The sequence below is a fragment of the Rhea pennata genome, chromosome 1, assembly GCF_028389875.1.
Source record: "Rhea pennata isolate bPtePen1 chromosome 1, bPtePen1.pri, whole genome shotgun sequence".
Classification (NCBI taxonomy): domain Eukaryota; kingdom Metazoa; phylum Chordata; class Aves; order Rheiformes; family Rheidae; genus Rhea; species Rhea pennata.
Genome location: NC_084663.1, coordinates 52,638,883 through 52,655,509, shown reverse-complemented (window position 1 = coordinate 52,655,509; position 16,627 = coordinate 52,638,883). Strand labels below are relative to the sequence as shown.

General features: G+C 41.2%; 1 protein-coding gene across 1 annotated transcript in view; it reads right to left on the bottom strand.

Annotated features, from left to right (window-relative positions):
• Positions 1-16,627, bottom strand: part of UTP20 (UTP20 small subunit processome component) — a 64,624-nt gene that overhangs the window by 24,257 nt on the left and 23,740 nt on the right. Inside the window, exons 24-37 of the mRNA XM_062585968.1 lie at positions 14,819-14,904; positions 14,122-14,247; positions 13,366-13,532; positions 12,566-12,774; positions 9,238-9,381; positions 6,946-7,025; positions 5,831-6,057; positions 4,705-4,849; positions 3,819-3,906; positions 2,338-2,481; positions 1,637-1,687; positions 1,387-1,539; positions 694-849; positions 123-263 (exon numbers count right to left, since the gene is read on the bottom strand). Coding sequence (XP_062441952.1) covers positions 123-263; positions 694-849; positions 1,387-1,539; positions 1,637-1,687; positions 2,338-2,481; positions 3,819-3,906; positions 4,705-4,849; positions 5,831-6,057; positions 6,946-7,025; positions 9,238-9,381; positions 12,566-12,774; positions 13,366-13,532; positions 14,122-14,247; positions 14,819-14,904 — 1,917 coding nt within the window. The remainder of the gene's footprint in view (positions 1-122; positions 264-693; positions 850-1,386; positions 1,540-1,636; positions 1,688-2,337; positions 2,482-3,818; positions 3,907-4,704; positions 4,850-5,830; positions 6,058-6,945; positions 7,026-9,237; positions 9,382-12,565; positions 12,775-13,365; positions 13,533-14,121; positions 14,248-14,818; positions 14,905-16,627) is intronic.

Below are 16,627 nucleotides of genomic sequence, written 5' to 3'. Positions count from 1 at the left end.
TACAGGTTCAACTTCCCTTTAAGAGCAGCACATAGATGCTTTGGTAAACATTATCCGACAACAAAACGCTCTTGCTTTGGCAGAGGGAGAGGGGCACTAGTGGAACACATGTTGCCTTTTACCTGGATATGTTTCATGTTCTCAAAGAAGTCCATGTCAGGATCATGGCGGTTGGTCAACTGGACCAAATCCCGGAATTCAGGATTTGCTGGGAATGTTTGAATGAGGCAGGCAAGCAAAGATGTGTAGTCCTGCTGGATGCTCTGCAAACAGCAAGCAGTGAAGGTTAAGTACAAGGGATACTTAAGGGGAAAGGCAGCTAAATACTCCTCAGTGCAGCCATGCTGCCATTTACAAAGTGCTTTAAGCCAATGAGTCCTCTGGTATTCTTTGGTAACAGCAAATATACATATCTTTTGGACTGTACATAAATTAAAGAAAACTCTCTTCTCCAAAGAATGAGCTACTACTGAGAAAAGCTAAACAATGGCAGAGAAACACATCACAGCCGAGTGTTGACTTACTAGATTTTTATACAATTTCAAATGAAGGGTAAGTCTGATTCGAGTGGGTACCTGTATTTCTTATCTCAGCAATGGACTCACCAAAAAAAAATCATCTATAAAAAGATTCTCATATGCCTTAATGTCCTAAAGACAGCTGGAGATATGTCATCAGATGGTAGTATCTTACCTCAGTCTTACTCTTCAACCCCCTTCGCAGAGACTCCAGGAGAGTGTGCTGGATTAACTCCCTGTAGTCATCTTCTGCACAGTCAATTTCTGCCAGCCGGCGGATAAAGCTGGTCAAGCAAAGGCTTGCGTTGTCACTAAGAGCCATATCCCCTAGCTGAATGGACAAAGAGATTTTATCACATGAGTTGGGTTATGACACCTTTTTCCTCCCAAAAATCACAAAGCCTACAGAAACCCAACAATTCTACCAATACTTGAAACACTTCCTGTAGAAGGTCTAGACCAGAACCAGCGGGTTCCAAGCCTTCCAAATGCGAAAAATCCTTTCAAACCCATCAGCAGGCCCATGCAACAAAAGTACACCCTGCAATAGAAAGTAAAGCAGCTTTTCAAGACTGCAACATGCCTTTTCTTATTACACAAGTTGACCTGACAGTTCCAAGGGCTTGCTGGTAGAAAGGCACGGCCCTCTTAGGTTGGTTTTCTTTCTACATTATATTTGCCCTTCTAGTCACACAGGGGAAAAAGCAAATGGATGAAACATTATAACATGTGTTCATGAAAAGAAAAGACCCAAACACGCTCTCTGAATGCTCCCCAGTGTCAAAAAACAGCCAATGGAAAGAATGTCAAAGTTAGATTCATAATGAAAACATGATGTGTAAAGTAAGAGAAGGAACATTAATCCAACCTGGATGGTATAGAAGCAGTTGTACATAACAGGGATGATGAAGTTGATATCCACTGATTGCATTTCTTTGATATGGGCTGTGATCGACTGGAACGCTGACAAACGCACATCGAAGTCGATATCATCGAGATGCCGTTGATCAAAGGCATTCAGCTAAGAGAGAGCAACAAGTCATTCACGAAAAAGGTAGAAACACAACAATACAATGTTATGGGAGAAAAAAGGGAACAACCAAAGAAATTGTACATACCTTAACAACATCAGTAATGTATTTCAATTCACTGTCCAAATCAGATAAAGTCTAAAAATAAATAGGAAGGAAACATTTTAATTCATGTAAGTGCTAAAAAGTTGGAGAATTCAAGACTTTTCTTTGTTTTTAATGTCAAGTGCTTAGAATCAAACAACAGCATCAACCTTTCTCTTGATAAAGCTTAGTAACAGTCATTCATCAGTGTTTTTCTTCCACAAGTTGGAAGATGTGTTTTAAATTCCTAAATTTCTAAACATCTACATTAAGCATTTCCTAGATTTTCCTGCTGAGAAAAAGACATTATGCAAGTCACTTCAGAAAAGTACAAAATAGCCTGACTGCTATAAATCTGTAAGAAGACAATACATACAAATCAGCTTCAGGCTGCTGAAAGCCATTTTTACTTCATAAAGATACAGGATTTTGTTATGGATGAAATGTACTTCGTTTGGCTTCTCCTGCACAACAGAACCCTGGAGATGCTCAAATCAATCAGGCTGTAAGCCAGAGTTTCACAGCTCTTTTCCCTGTTCATTAATGTCTATCACATGTAGTTTTGTTGCTTCCACTTAACAGATGATGTAGATTAAAAGCATTTTAAGTTCATGTACAACAATGATAAACACAGCTATTTAATTTGTTCTTAATCTGTTAGGATAAAAAAAAAAAGTATAGAAAGGCACTTAAAAGGGCAATACCTGAAATACCAAGCACAACTTTTGTCGAGACAGTTTGTTCTGGATGACAGAAAAAAGCTTTGCCAGAGGTTTGAGAAAGCTTGTGGGGTTTGAGCAATGCCTCAACAAGTTCTGCACTGTCTCCAGAATGTCAATCTCTGCATCCTGAAAGAGACAGACAGACAGCTGTTAATATCTACTGAAACCTCACCAGATTATTTCATTCCTTGGGAAATATTTCAAGACACACAGTGGACTTCTTTGCTGTATTTTATTCACATCACAGACACAGATACACAGGGAACATTCAATGCATTCACACACTCAAACACTCACAACTTTTCAATTAGATCCCAAGCACAGTGTTGGACAGGAGTGTCATCAGAGCAAAGACTTCTGTATTTTTCCTCAAATGAATCAAAGGTCAGGAAAACTAAAAGAGCTAAAAAAGAGGTCTTTCTTTAATCTGCAAAGCAAACAGTAACAGCAGTATTTGTTTGCACAATCTCCCTAAACTGAAATCATATATGATCCCCTAATGATTTACACATTTAAAATCCTGAGAATCTTCTGTGAACAACTAAATGACCATCTGCAAAGCAAAAGTTACAGGCTGTCACCTGGCAGTTCTTTCTTCAAGCTGAAACCTCTCATTGAGCAACCACAAGTCTTTTAAGAAAGACAAGATCCAAATGTTGGGTTACAGACTCAGGCAGTCAAGCTGAGTAATCAACAGATTCATTTATCAGAGCCAGGTCTGTATTTTGGAAAACACGGTTTGGCAGGGAGGGAAACAGGAATTCCAGACAAAAGAGCCACCAATATCCTCAATGCCCGCACAAAAGCCTAAGGCATGAAGAACTCTGCTTCTTCTAACTGCAGCTCATATGCTGGGCACACCTGAGGAAGCTATGATTTTAAAGGAGAATTTCAATTCTGAGATAGACTTCTGTACTGACAGTGGATTCTTTAACAGTGTCAGGTGAATGAAATTGCAGTAAAACGTAGAGGACCAGGTTAACAGTACCGTACAATGTTTGCCTTTCACCTTGCAACAAACCAAAGTAGCACTGCCATTACACAGCACATGCTGCATTTTCAATCACTGACACTCATATTGCTATCCAGACACTGTGGCTTAGGATTTGGGGTGCATTACATCCATGTTACAAAAGAGCATTTATTTCAATCATTGATTGCTGCTCAGCACCAAAGGAACTAAAGATTGGATAAATGCTTCTGCAGACTTTCCCTATTTCAAAGAGGGAACAAAGCTAGCCTAGGCATGGGCTTGCAAGGCATCTGGTGGCTCATACACATCGATATGTAACGACACAATGGTATTGAGTGGACTACAAACAAATGAAGATTTGATTTCAGGCTAATTACGAAAAATGGTATGTAATCAATATAGGGACCTTTAACTGCATCTTAAACAAGTCTACTCTCTACATAAAAATACATGTTTAGTAAGAGGGGAAAAAAAAGCCATTTTAACCTACCTGGTCAATGTTATTCTGGTGAAGAAAAGGGAGGAGAAGGCTCACAAGCACAGAATTCTGACTCTTTTCTTGTATAAATTTGCTGATCCTATTTAATGAGACAAGCTAGTTTATCATTTTTATATCAATCTAATCACCAGCATACTGTAAAGAAGAAATCAGTCAGTGCTACTGCCACAAGGTTGTGTTACAGCACACCCATCTCTATATCCAGGCTGATAGAGCTTCCCACTGAAGTCATGATATTAAACACTTTAAGAGGCCCCTTGAAGTCACAGAAAGTCACCACACGGTTCTTTGAGTTTGCAGATGCCTGTGGCAAACAAGCTCCTCAAAATCAAAGGAAAGGAGAGCCCTCCATGGGAGCATCAGAGTGGGAAATGGACAAATAACAGCTTCAAAACTACAAAAGTGTCACTTCCCAAATGTCAGCCTAGTTTGAAATATCTAGTCAGTTCACTGGGGCTAAGTTTTGCCTTCAGGCACACAAGAAGTGACATCAGGAGGTGTCATATCCAAATATATGAAAGCATAATGTGTCTCTTGGCCTAAAGAACCACGTCTTTAATATTTTCAAATTAAAAAAAAAAAAAAGAAGCGAAAGCCCTTGTGGATACTCAAACTAGTTCCTATAAAAGATTTTCATAGGATGCTTTGAAACAGGTAGAAAAAAACATGTCCTGAGCACAGCTTGATCAAACAACTACAATATGTATGCCTTCTGAGTTAGTCCAGTGCCTCCCTTGAACAAGCCTGACTGTTCAGCTACACATGGCTGTAGACACTTCTGTAGCCTTTCCTATCGCAAGAGGTACTGGCTTTGAGCATCAACAACAGAAATAGCCAGAGTCAATTTCTCTGTTTTGAGCTCTGAAGAATTACTTACTTGGAAAGTATATTCAGCTCTTTGCTGACTTGGGCTCTAAACTTCTTCTTTTTAACCTTTTCCATGTTTAACATTGCCTTGCTGAAGTACTGAAGTATGACAGGAACATGAGGCAGAACCAAGCGGGAACCCAGGCTGAGGGTCTCTGTAAAGGGATACAACAGTTAAAACACCTACCTCTGCGCTGCAAGCAAGAAGGTGAGCTCTCAGCAATGGAAAGGACATCCAACCCCACACAAAGGGGTAAAATACACACAAATGAGGTTTCATCAGTGAAAGAAAAAAAAGAAAACAATAGTAGCTATGAATGTGCAGGGCTGCTGGGAACAGGCACCACAAGGGATGAAAACAAGTCTAATGTGTCTGTCCTAGCTACAACCAAAAAAAAGCCACACCCTCCCCCAAAAACAAGACCAAACACCACACATGCAGAGAATAAAACCTCTTCTCACACATTTCAGTTACAGCCCCAGTATGTAGAAACTTATCAAAAGGTATTGAGCAGGTTTCCCCAAGGTAGTAACTGTGCCCTAAAACACCCCGAGCATTTCTAGATGTGGTTTTCTTTATGCTACCACTGACCTGTGCAAATCAAAGCAGTCATGGCAAGGGCACAGTGGTAAGTGCTCTCCTTTCCATTGCCTTTGAGCATTACAGGTGAAATATGGCTTAGCACAGCACACTACACAGTTGCAGGAAATCAACTGTCAGGGAGCACAGAGTAAAGCCAAAGTGATACATGACCGTGTGCATTTGGTTTTGATAAAAACAGTGAATGGGCCTCTATAAAACTTCATGTTAGGCTCAGTCCCAAACCATCAACCAGTTTTTCAAGCTATCGTACCAGTCACAGGTTTACAGATACTGGAACAGGCCAACACTACAAACATTTTCTCCTCTCCACAAGGAATTACTGTATGCTCAGAACTATGACACTGAAACGTGGATCTTGCCTGTCATGAAAGCAGCATCACTGCAGTTCTTGAGCAGGCCAAGACAAATCCGTACAGTGATTTTTTCCATGTCTCCTTTTCCAAAAATCTCACCCAAAGCAAAGACAACCCCACCAGAACCTCATGTCTCCATTCAAAGCACCCAGTGGGCCTCTCACGACTCTTGCGCTTACCTTCTGTCATGCCGCCAGTGTCCACAACAACACAGTCAGTTACAGTCAGACTGGAAACCTGCTCTGTGGGCTCAAAATCTGGGCTGTTGAGAAGGTTATTAGCTATGTCCATCACAAGATTGGATGTCGCCTCAGACAGATTCTTGGCTGAGAGCACAGCAAAAACGTTTGACAGTATATCATACTCTGGGTGATCTGGCTTCTGCTTGGCCAGCAAGGGGAAATATCTGAAAGAAAGATTATAGAAAAGGTAGGCTGAAAATGTGGAATTAAGCTACAAACTTTATAATTTTTTTTGTGCAACAAGTAAAAGGACTATGACTGTCTTCACTACAGGCAGAAGAAAAAATTGCAAAATCACAGAACCACAGTATCCAGAAAAATAGGCTGGAGGGAGGTTGAAAGGTCATCTAGGTCCCTTCTTGTGCTTCAACAGTGCCTAACCTCTTCTCCCTTGCTTGCCAAAGTCTCCAGTTAGAGTCTGCTCCTATCCTAATGATCCAACACCATTTTCGTACATAAGTTTGTGTATAAGTTCTTCATTTCTATCAGAGACATCATAGAACAGATACTTGGTACTCTGGCAATTGAGAAGCAATGGGTTGGTGGAAGAGTTAATAATCAGTCAAGATAGTGAAATACAACTTCTCCCTGTGCCTGCATCAGAAAAGCTCTCTTATGAATTTCAGTCTGTCATAGAATCTAAGCAGAATCTGCCCACGTTCTTTCATAAAAAGGAAAGAATAGTAATAATAATAAAAAAGAACTCTAAACCTTCACCCCACAAGACTTTTAAATAAAAGTCATTGGCTAAGACAGAAATATCTTCTTAAAAGTCATTCCTCCCTCTCACCCCTGAGCTGGGTATGAACTACATATCTGTTTCAGTGCTCATATATAAGAAAAGTGGCCCACTAAAAAGAGAATAATTGGCATAAATCAGAAAGCTTCACAACTGCATCCAGACTGTTATTAGAAGAGTAATAGCCTAATTTAAAAGGGGGGGGGGGTTTTGATACAATCATCCATAACTTGTTATAGTGGTATGCCTTTTTTTCCCTGAATTTTGTGTACTCAGAGAAGTACTCTTGCTTTTTTGTGAGGAGAACCTTTACCTGGGATTCTTACTCCAAGTGTGAATGAGTTTGAGTAGAAAAGTAGGAGAATATTGACTCTCTGAAGCCAATCTGCAGACCTAAAAGAAAGAAAAATCAGACACCAGTGCAGCACAAGCAGGTAAAGCCACCTAAAAACATTCACTCTAAGACAGACCCCACTACAAACTATTTTTAGTTTGCGAATTTTAAATTACCTTTTAAAAACGTAATTTCATCATGAGCTTCACAGCTCCCTCAATATTTCTGGTATCATTGTTAAATTATCTGACTCCATATTTATACACCAACTACCATTCCCCCCACCCCACCCCTACCCTTGAAGCGATTCCCCAAAGATCATCATATCTGCTGCAGAAACCTAGCAACCTCCCCCTGACAGACAGGGCACAATAGGCGGGACTCGTTGCCCCATGCTTCCCATGCCCAAGCTACAGTATCTGCTATCCCAACGTTTGCTGTGCATCCCCATGGCTTCACGGCTACAGGAGCACCCTCTCGGCCCAGAGAGTTTGATCTCCTAACGAGGCTCTGCATCCAAAATAGCCCCACCAAGGAGCTCCCCAGCCACAGTGTTGCACTGCAGCTGTTGCTCCTTTACACAGCAGGACACAGGTACAAAGGCACTAGCTCAGTCTGGGCTCAAGTCCTGAATGTAGACAGCTCTGCGGAACGACCACCACAGTTGAGAGTCTTAGAAAGCTTTTCTCCTACCCCAAAGGCTGGGAGCATCATTGCTCTGCATAAATCAGAGCTTTTCTGAATGATGCACACAGAAGAGTAAATTGCTAATCTACTCCCAAGGAATGCTGCTATGCAGGCTACTAATACGGAGCCCCTGCAGCAACCTCTTGGGGCATGAACAGTTTACCTCTTGGGTAACTCCAGTTCCAAGTACTTCAATTCACCATCTCTACAAGTTTTTGCAAATCTCAGCTCTACAGCCTTAAAAATTAACAAACAAGCAAAACCTCACTGCCACGTAAGTCAAATGATTGCTCTACCAAAAACACTCTCCCTGGAGTTCACTGGCAGAAATCCCCTCTAGAGGGAGCTTCTGAATCGTACTACAATACAAATTCCAAAAAACACAGTGATGTCTTCCTGACATATATCAGGAAAACAGAAATTATAACTATTTAACAACAATTCTATATCCCGATCAGATTTACTCAGTATTTCCAAACACAATGCTCTCCAAAATACTAAGTGCTTTGCTGACTCAAAGCCCTAACCACTGAACTGCTTTTTTTGAAGCACATTTTCACTGCTTTGTGTGTGTGGCACTGTGGTCTCCAAACACTGGGACAGTGGAAGGCAATAAAGGTCTCTAAGGACAAACCAGGCACGTAAAGGTCCCTGCTGTTCAGCCCAGTGAAATATAGAGCCATTATGCACTGCCTGAAACTATTTTATCTGCTGCTCAGCTACATGTCACATACTTCTATTGGCAGAGCCGAGAAACAGGGTGGGAATAAACAAACACAATGTCTAGAGATGCAGACCTGGGGTTTCACGCACCACAGAACAAAGCAGTTATTTCTGGAGCTCTTTGACGATATTTACAGTTTTTTTCTACTGCAAGGCTCTTGGCCATTTGGATATCTCTAAAACCTCAACAGAAGAGCTCTGCCGGAGTTACCCACCACCGCCCAACTACCTTCAAGCAACAGCCGACAGCAGAGACAGCACAGTGGCCGGCACAGGCATGCCCCACCACTCTTTAGAGTGCACTGCACTGGCACGGCTACTGCAATTTCATTTCCAATACTGCACTTTCTCCCTGCCTCTCACAATAGTATTTCTTCATAATTTCAGGGGTGATCTGGATTTCTGCAATGAAAGCAACCCTGTGCTTTCTCACTGTGTTTACATGGTACTCTCAGCAGGTAAGAAAGCCTGAAAGTGCACAGCCCACTGAACTGCGTCAGTAGGAAAGCCCACTTGCATTTGAGGGGTTTCTGCAGGCCCCCATCACAGGCCCTATTAATAACTTTCAGATAAAAAAGCAGCGAAGCGCATCTAGAAGTGATTAGCACTATTTTGTTTCACTGAAGCATCCAGGGAAGAAGTCTGCTTCTGTGGTTAAAGAACAGAGACATGACATCCATCTTTTTTCAGATGAACTCATCTGTACTTTAGCCTGTGGTTTGATTATACTAGGATCAATCAGACACGAGCTAAGAAAGTGGCCTTCTACACACACATCAGCACGCCAACAAATGGAGCTGGAGATTTCTCCATGGTACACATCACATACAAGTTAGCTTGGAACAAGAAGAAATGCATTACCTGAGGCCACACCACTGCATGGAAAACTGCATTGATCTCTTCCACACTGAAGCAGTAGGTCTCATTATCAGAAAAAAAGTCAACAACAAGCTTGAGTCCAAGACGTCGTAAATTCTTCAGTGGATTAATCAACCTAGGTTGGACCTGTAAACAAACAAATGGTAAGACCCTTACAAAACAATACTACTAGCCACTTGCTCTGAAATTACATACAGTATTTCACTGGCCACAGATAAAATCTTTGCTTGAAATATCAGGACATTCTTCTGTTTTCTCCTATAATTTGTTCATAGCAGTAGTTTTTACCTCTCACAGCTGACCCAAATGTTTCTAAGAATTGCCTGTTCCTGCACTGAGATAATTACATAGGACTCCTTCAGCTCATGAAAGTCCATGCTGACCATCCTGAAGTAGCACCTGCCCCTTGGACAAAGTGCAGAAAGCCACAAGCAAGTTACATTTCCAGCCCTGACATTCAGATAATTTTGTCTTACACAGAAAAGGACCCCAATTAGCTCTCTAAGGGGAAGTTGTATTCTGCATACTGAAATCTTTTAGGAAGAAAAGAATTCAACAGACAAGGAGAAAAGGGAGGAAGAGAGAAGGCAAGAATGTGAAACACCTCCTCCTGCCAAGCAGAGGGAGCCTAGCATTTGGTTAAAGGAGGACGCTATCTGTATCCATTAAGCAATTATGTTGCAAAGCCCTCCTTAAGGACAACATTTAAGTAAGCATGGAACCACCACACAGCTAAACATGAAGTATTTATGCACTATTTCTACTGTTCTCCCAAATGAGAGTCTATTATGACTTGAATAACTTATTTCCACATTGTGCAATGCAGCCCACAGCACAAATACATGTGCTAGCTCCAAGGACAGCTGCGCTGTGCAGTGCAGAGGCACTGACTCCAGCCTCAGTCAAATAAAGACCACTGTCCAAGACTGAAGCCTCAAGGCTTCTATTAAATATCATGATCCACCACACAGAATAAACAGGCAGTAATACTCATTTTGTAAAATAGCTTTGGTTTCAAAGCCTCACTAAAAGGCGCACAATTTTTGTACTCAATGTGCCTACGGGTTTCTGAAGACAACACCTCGACCATGCAATACACTGCTATATTGTGTTTGCAAAATCACACGTAAAAAGACAGAGAAGTTGGTAGCAAAGGAACCAAATATGCTCTTGCCTAGGAGCTCCCAGCTGTGTGACGTGTACTAGTGGCATGCAAGCAGCTTCCATGCAGCAAACGAGCTGCTTGAAAGGCCAAACATCTGGTCCTACCTTCACGCATGAAACAGACTGAGCAGCTGTTGTTAATGATAACCCCTGGGTGAAATAATTCTGGGTCCTCCACAGTTCAATTGTCATAACAGCAGTCCTCTGATATCAATTCTTTGAGAGGACAGACAAACTCAATATCAAATGTGACCAAAAGGATACAGTAAAAGAATAACTTAGCTTAGAACTGTTAAAGTAGATGTTTAACTCCCTAAGCAGTACTAGCCTGCAATAAATTATTCTCAAACCCCAGGAATGTCTTGTAATAATTAGCCAAGATAAACATATTTCTCACACTCTTCTTTGAGCTTTTGACATCTCATGGGCTAATGGAGTGTTAAATTAAGTTCAGACAAATGACAGATTGTCACTCCACAAGTTACACAATGACAGGATTACTGCAGTAACCTATGCAAAAAGTGACTGTCCCAGTAATGAATGAAATAGCTCTGAAAATCCCTCTTCACCAGTTTAAAACACACAGACACATGCAAGCTATCAATTAAGTCAGACTATGGGATGCTGTCCTAAAAATTGCCCATTCCCATCCTAACAAAGAGAGTTACAAGGTTTTATGAAGCCTGCAGGCAACCATGGCACCTTGGATGCTGCCTAACTGAAGAAATTTGCTTTGTTTAATGGATTATTTTAAAGACAAGCTGTAACCTCAAATGCTAACAGACAGGTCCTGTCAAGAACCCATGTGCATGATGACGAAACATTCATTACCTAACACCACTTGTCCAGTCTATTGTCACATCATTCCTTTCATAGAACCACAGAATCATAGAATTGGTAAGGTTGGAAGGGACCTCTGGAGCTCATCTAGTCCAACCCCCCTGTTCAGCAGGGTCACCTAGAGCATGTTAGACGGGGTTGCAACACAGCAATGATGATAACCGTGCAATTTGCTTGTCTGTCACCTGACTGATGACCAGACTCTCTTCAGGACCTGATTCAAGCTCTCCTGTTCTTGTTCAGTTTGAAGCCTGGAAAAGGCACTACTTTCAGAAAGACAGAAACGCCTAGCTCAAAGACACAGTTTCCAAGTGACAGGAAACAGACCCCCTGACCTAGCTGGGCCTCCATAATGTGCTGTGCAGTGGTTGCAAGGAAGAAAGAACTAGCAGGCAACTCCGAAGCAGAGTGTCCGTATCTCACATACGGGACACTTAGCTCTGCACCTATACCCTGCTAGCACAGCTAAGGTTTTCCTGGTGCAGGGATGAGCCCAGGGGTCTCCACACTCCTCTCCTGGGTGTAATGCAGCAATAACCCAATATGACCCATCTTTAACAGAACATTTTCCCCACCTAACCCATCTCGTACGCACAAGCTGTGGCACGGAAGAGAAGAAACACTACCAGTGTCCTGAATTGTGACAACGGGTAAGCTGGACTGTTCCAATGCAGAGCTGAACGTGCTCCTAGAGCAGAGACCATGGCTGGTAAGCACGTTCTCCCCATGTTCTATGACAGAGAAGAACAGTAGGGACAACTGTGATCATCCACAACACTGAGCTCTCCTGGAGCCTAGCACTACAGTGAAGCACCTAGAAGTTTTACTCTAAAGTTTTCAGGGAAATAACTTGAAATCCTTTCCTTCCCCTGCTCCAATGTTTTAATATCCTTGCAGCCAAGAAAATATATCTTTAAAGCCAACTTCAGCTTCCAGCCATAAGATCATGTTAAGCTCTTAAGACAAACCATTTACCTTTCCCTCATAAACACCACTCCACACAAAAGTAAAGCTCTTTTCCAGAGCAGACAGGAAGTAATATGCAGAGGTCACCTCCAACTATCTCTTCCATAAATCAAACAGCAACTCAGTCTAAAGCAGTTCTTTCTAAACTCATTGACTGCACTTTCAAACCAAAATTGCTGGCCTCTATTTTAAGTAAGCTTTACTTCTGGCTGGCATTAAACTCACCTTTATCTGAATCAATAAAGCTGTGTTTGTGTATGCAAGGCAGGGGGAGGCGGAGGGAGAGGAATTTACATATTTGTATGTACATATACAGGCATACATGTATCACACATTGTACCTTCTCTCTTTGTTGGAGGATGCAGGATATTACACCTGCCATGCAGAGCAGAATCTGTAAAATTTCAGGCAGGTACTGACTGATCAAATGTCCCATGTTTTTCAATACAACTTCGAGGCCATTGAAGAGGCTGTGCTGACGACCAAGTGGCAGGACTTTAGCTAAATCCAGCTCTGCCATACTCTGGAGCACTGCAGTCTGGCAAGGCCCTGTGAACAGGCAAAGTAATAGCCACTTATCTAGAGAAGCACCATGAGGACAGTCAGTGCTGAAAACAAACTTCAAGGAAAAATAGTAAAATCTGGGCCTAAAATCAGAGTTCCTCTCATTCAGCCTCTTAAATGAGAGGCAACTCCAAGTCTCCATCTGTCTGTGATACTCAGATGATACCCACTGCTGCAGTATCAGAGCACTTTACAACCTCTGTTTATTCACATCATATACAGGCAGCCTTGTGCCCAGCAGCATGTCGGACAGGGAAGACAGCTTTGAGCTGTCCTTTGGCAGCTAGGCCAGGTTACAAGCTAGCCTACAACATCAGTAACTGGAGCTCATTCCCTGGCCTGTAACATCTTACTTGTGCGGCTGTGGCAAGTTATTCAGTATTTCTCACCTCAGACCTGTAAAACAGAGTAATTGTACTTTGTATGCCCCCACACAAGGGAAAGCTTGGGGGAATCCTGGTCCTTTCATCCCTCCAAGGCACTGTTAGAGTCATATTGAAGTATGTAACAATACTAAGTGTATTTATGCTCCCACATTCCCAGAGGTCAGGAAGTACCATATCCCCATGTACCTACCATTACTGAATTGCTTCACAGCTTCAAAGAGCAGATCCAGGAACATCCTTATCTCTTCTGGTAACGAGCCAGCAAGAAATCGCAGAACGATCGACATGCGAGTGCCCGCAGAAGACTTGCCCTGCGTTTTGCTTCCTGTTTTATTTCTCATCCTGCCATAGAGAATTCTTCAAGAGCCCAAAAAAGATTGTATTAGCTTTCAGCAAGCCATCTGCTTCCTAACTTCCTATTCTTCAGGAGAAACTTGAATTGGTTTATAAACTTTGCCTAGTGAGAATGACCTGAGTGGAAGTCCCCATCTCATAGTCTCCTCTGAGTTACTATACAGTGCCAGAAACATTGCAGTGAAAGATCAGCTTTTGTCCCACTACAGAAACTTTGTTGGAGAGTTCAGGTATAAATTAAGAGTACCTCCAGGCTAGCCTGAAGGCAGTTACTGCTGAAGAACAGTTACTGCACAGTAACTTACATTACTGTATCTTAATTAAAACAAATGATACTCTATGAACTGAAACACCTCAGTTCTCTGTAAACCTTAAGAAAAACAATATTTACCAAAAAGCTATTTTTAAATAAAGTACTATTCTCATAGCACATTAATAAAGGTGCTAATATGAAAACCACACAGAACATCACAAAGAGGTCAAACTATATCACGAACCATAGGCTTATCTTGATTATTTAAGATAAGAAGCAGCAGCACTGCTGCTTACAGCAGTTTGAAATGCAATGTTTAACCAGCAATTCATGACACACCTCATCAGAACAGGAATGAGAGCTGGTCGATGCTCCGTTTTTACTACTGTGTTCTCCTCAGAAATGCTGAAATGTACTATTTCTTCTTTAAAAGTCTTGTCCTCCAGTAACCTTTGCAAGTTCTCCCTGAAAGTAATAAATGTAGAGCTTTTTTAGGCAGATAGGATGAAGTTATTGTGAAAATAAACAAACATATACACACACACATGCTCCTACCTACCTACCTATCAATATACTTACTATACACAATTTAATAAAGTACCATGTCCTCATGTTTTATCAAAAAAAAATCATAAAACCAGCAAGTTCAAGTTAATTATGCAGGCATGTATCTTCTGAAAAGACTGTTCAACCACAAGCTACAATTTTTATACCATTACCTTTCATAACCACCTAGTGGTTACGAATCATTACTACAGAAGTCCTGTTTGAAAATGATGTGACAACTAAGCATGCACTATTCTGAGACAGAATGAAATCATTGTTGTTTTCTTGTAAATGAAGAAGGAACACTGATCAACCTGAAGACCATATTTCCTGTATTAGATTGGAAACATTCAGCATGCTAAAATTAGCATTTATACATATTTGTTCAGTAAGTACAGGCATGGTTCTCTCAGAAGCAGTTGATCCTCAACAGACTTTAGGTATGAGAGCCCGCTGATTCATCGATACTAAAACAGTTGAAAGATCTCACCTGTACGGCAGCAGATGAGGATGCTTGTATGTCATAATGCAGTCAAGAGCAATTCTTTGCACATTCTGGTCTTGGTGGGAGAGTAACTGGAGACGACAACAGAAAGAAAATGAGGTCCTAGATAGAAGACAGAAGTGCTTACAAAAAACAGTCAAACACCCCAAGGCTCCAAACTCAAGCACATTTTGGACCAGCTTATCAAATGGAAACAGAAGACACCTATTCCGAGCATAAAGCCAAGATGTGATTACACAATTGTCATTCATAATGAGCAGATACAGTTGTTGGTAGTTTGTATATATCAATTTTTCCCCCATCGCCAACAGGAGAGTTGTATTTGTTTTTACAGAATTTTCTTTTAGACCATCACCAGCTTGAATTTTCCATCTCTAAAACAAGTTACCAGTTGTGTATCTGGTAAGGCTAAAGAAAAGCCTTCTAAAAAGAAGGCTACCCAAATCATCACAAGGCATCTTCCCTTTCTTTGACAAACAGAAAATACTCACTACACTTGATAAGCAAAGTTCCATTGTGGTTAGCCCTCCCTAGAAAATGCCCACGATATCCTGGGCACTAGAAAATATAGGTAACTTCCCCAAGTTGTATCCTTCTCAGTTCTTCTGTTTCCTACCAGCCAACTAAAGTTAGAATCTTCACATGCTACTTTGTCATTTCATCCCTACATTGGATGGACGCACTGGTCATGCCAGTAAAATACGATAAAACAGAAAATTGACAAACAGTAAATAATCCCTTTTTTTGTACACAGCTGTTCCTAAGAATACAAGTAATCAAACACATAGACTAGCTGTTTTCCTAAGCAAAACTCCAAGATTGATTTAAGCAGAGTAGATGCCAATCAGATGTTCTCAAATCTGGGGGATGCTGGACCCTCCAACTCCCACAGCGAACACCAGAAGAAGCACAGAGAACTAACAAGTTCATACCATTTCATACAGTTCTACAGCTACCATTGCCTCAGAGAACACAAACTGGGAAACAGAGCAAAACTCAGTGATATGAGCACATCCACAAATTAGGAAGCAATAGAATCAATAAAAAAGATTAATAAAATACAGCTTTACGGAGAATAGGATAAATACTTAAAATGTCTCCCCGTACCCTCGTAAGAGTCATATTTTTGACAATTCCTTCAAGGAAATACCTGAATATTCTTCAAGAAGAAATTCTGTTTTTCTTATGACTTTGTTACAGACTGTTACAGATTCCTCCCATCCCATTTCTTCTTAGATTTATTTTCCTGCCTCTCTTATTTAATGTTAAGAGAGATTTAGGGGCTCTGCTCTTTAATCCTTGTTCTCTGCCTTTTCACTTGATGTCTGTTCATCTTCAGTTTTCATTTTGTTGCTACTGGTAGTGGCTTACACACTATATACTGCCTGGCAAAGGACTGGCATCATTAACCACTAAAACAAACACACACAAAGGAAAACCAGAGAAAGAAAAAGAAAGAAAACTACTTTCTGCAGAAGTATGTTGTTTTCATAATGATGTTGCAAAAACAGTATGATCAGCTGTTCACACTAACCAAGCTCTCTGTATACACAACACCGTAAGACAAGCACAAATCTCTCTGGCTCTAGATGAACCACAGACTGTGGACACAAATTTTCTTCCAGACCCTGCTGTGCAAGTGGAAGAGGCTTCCTCCACAACCGCTCATCTCCACCTTGCCAAAGTAGCTACCACTCAGCTGCTGGATCTATTCACATGAGCTGCTCCCAGAAAACTAAGCTAAGGCATCTCAAGCAGGTCTTTGCTAAAAAGGCTCATTTCAGTTGAAGCTTG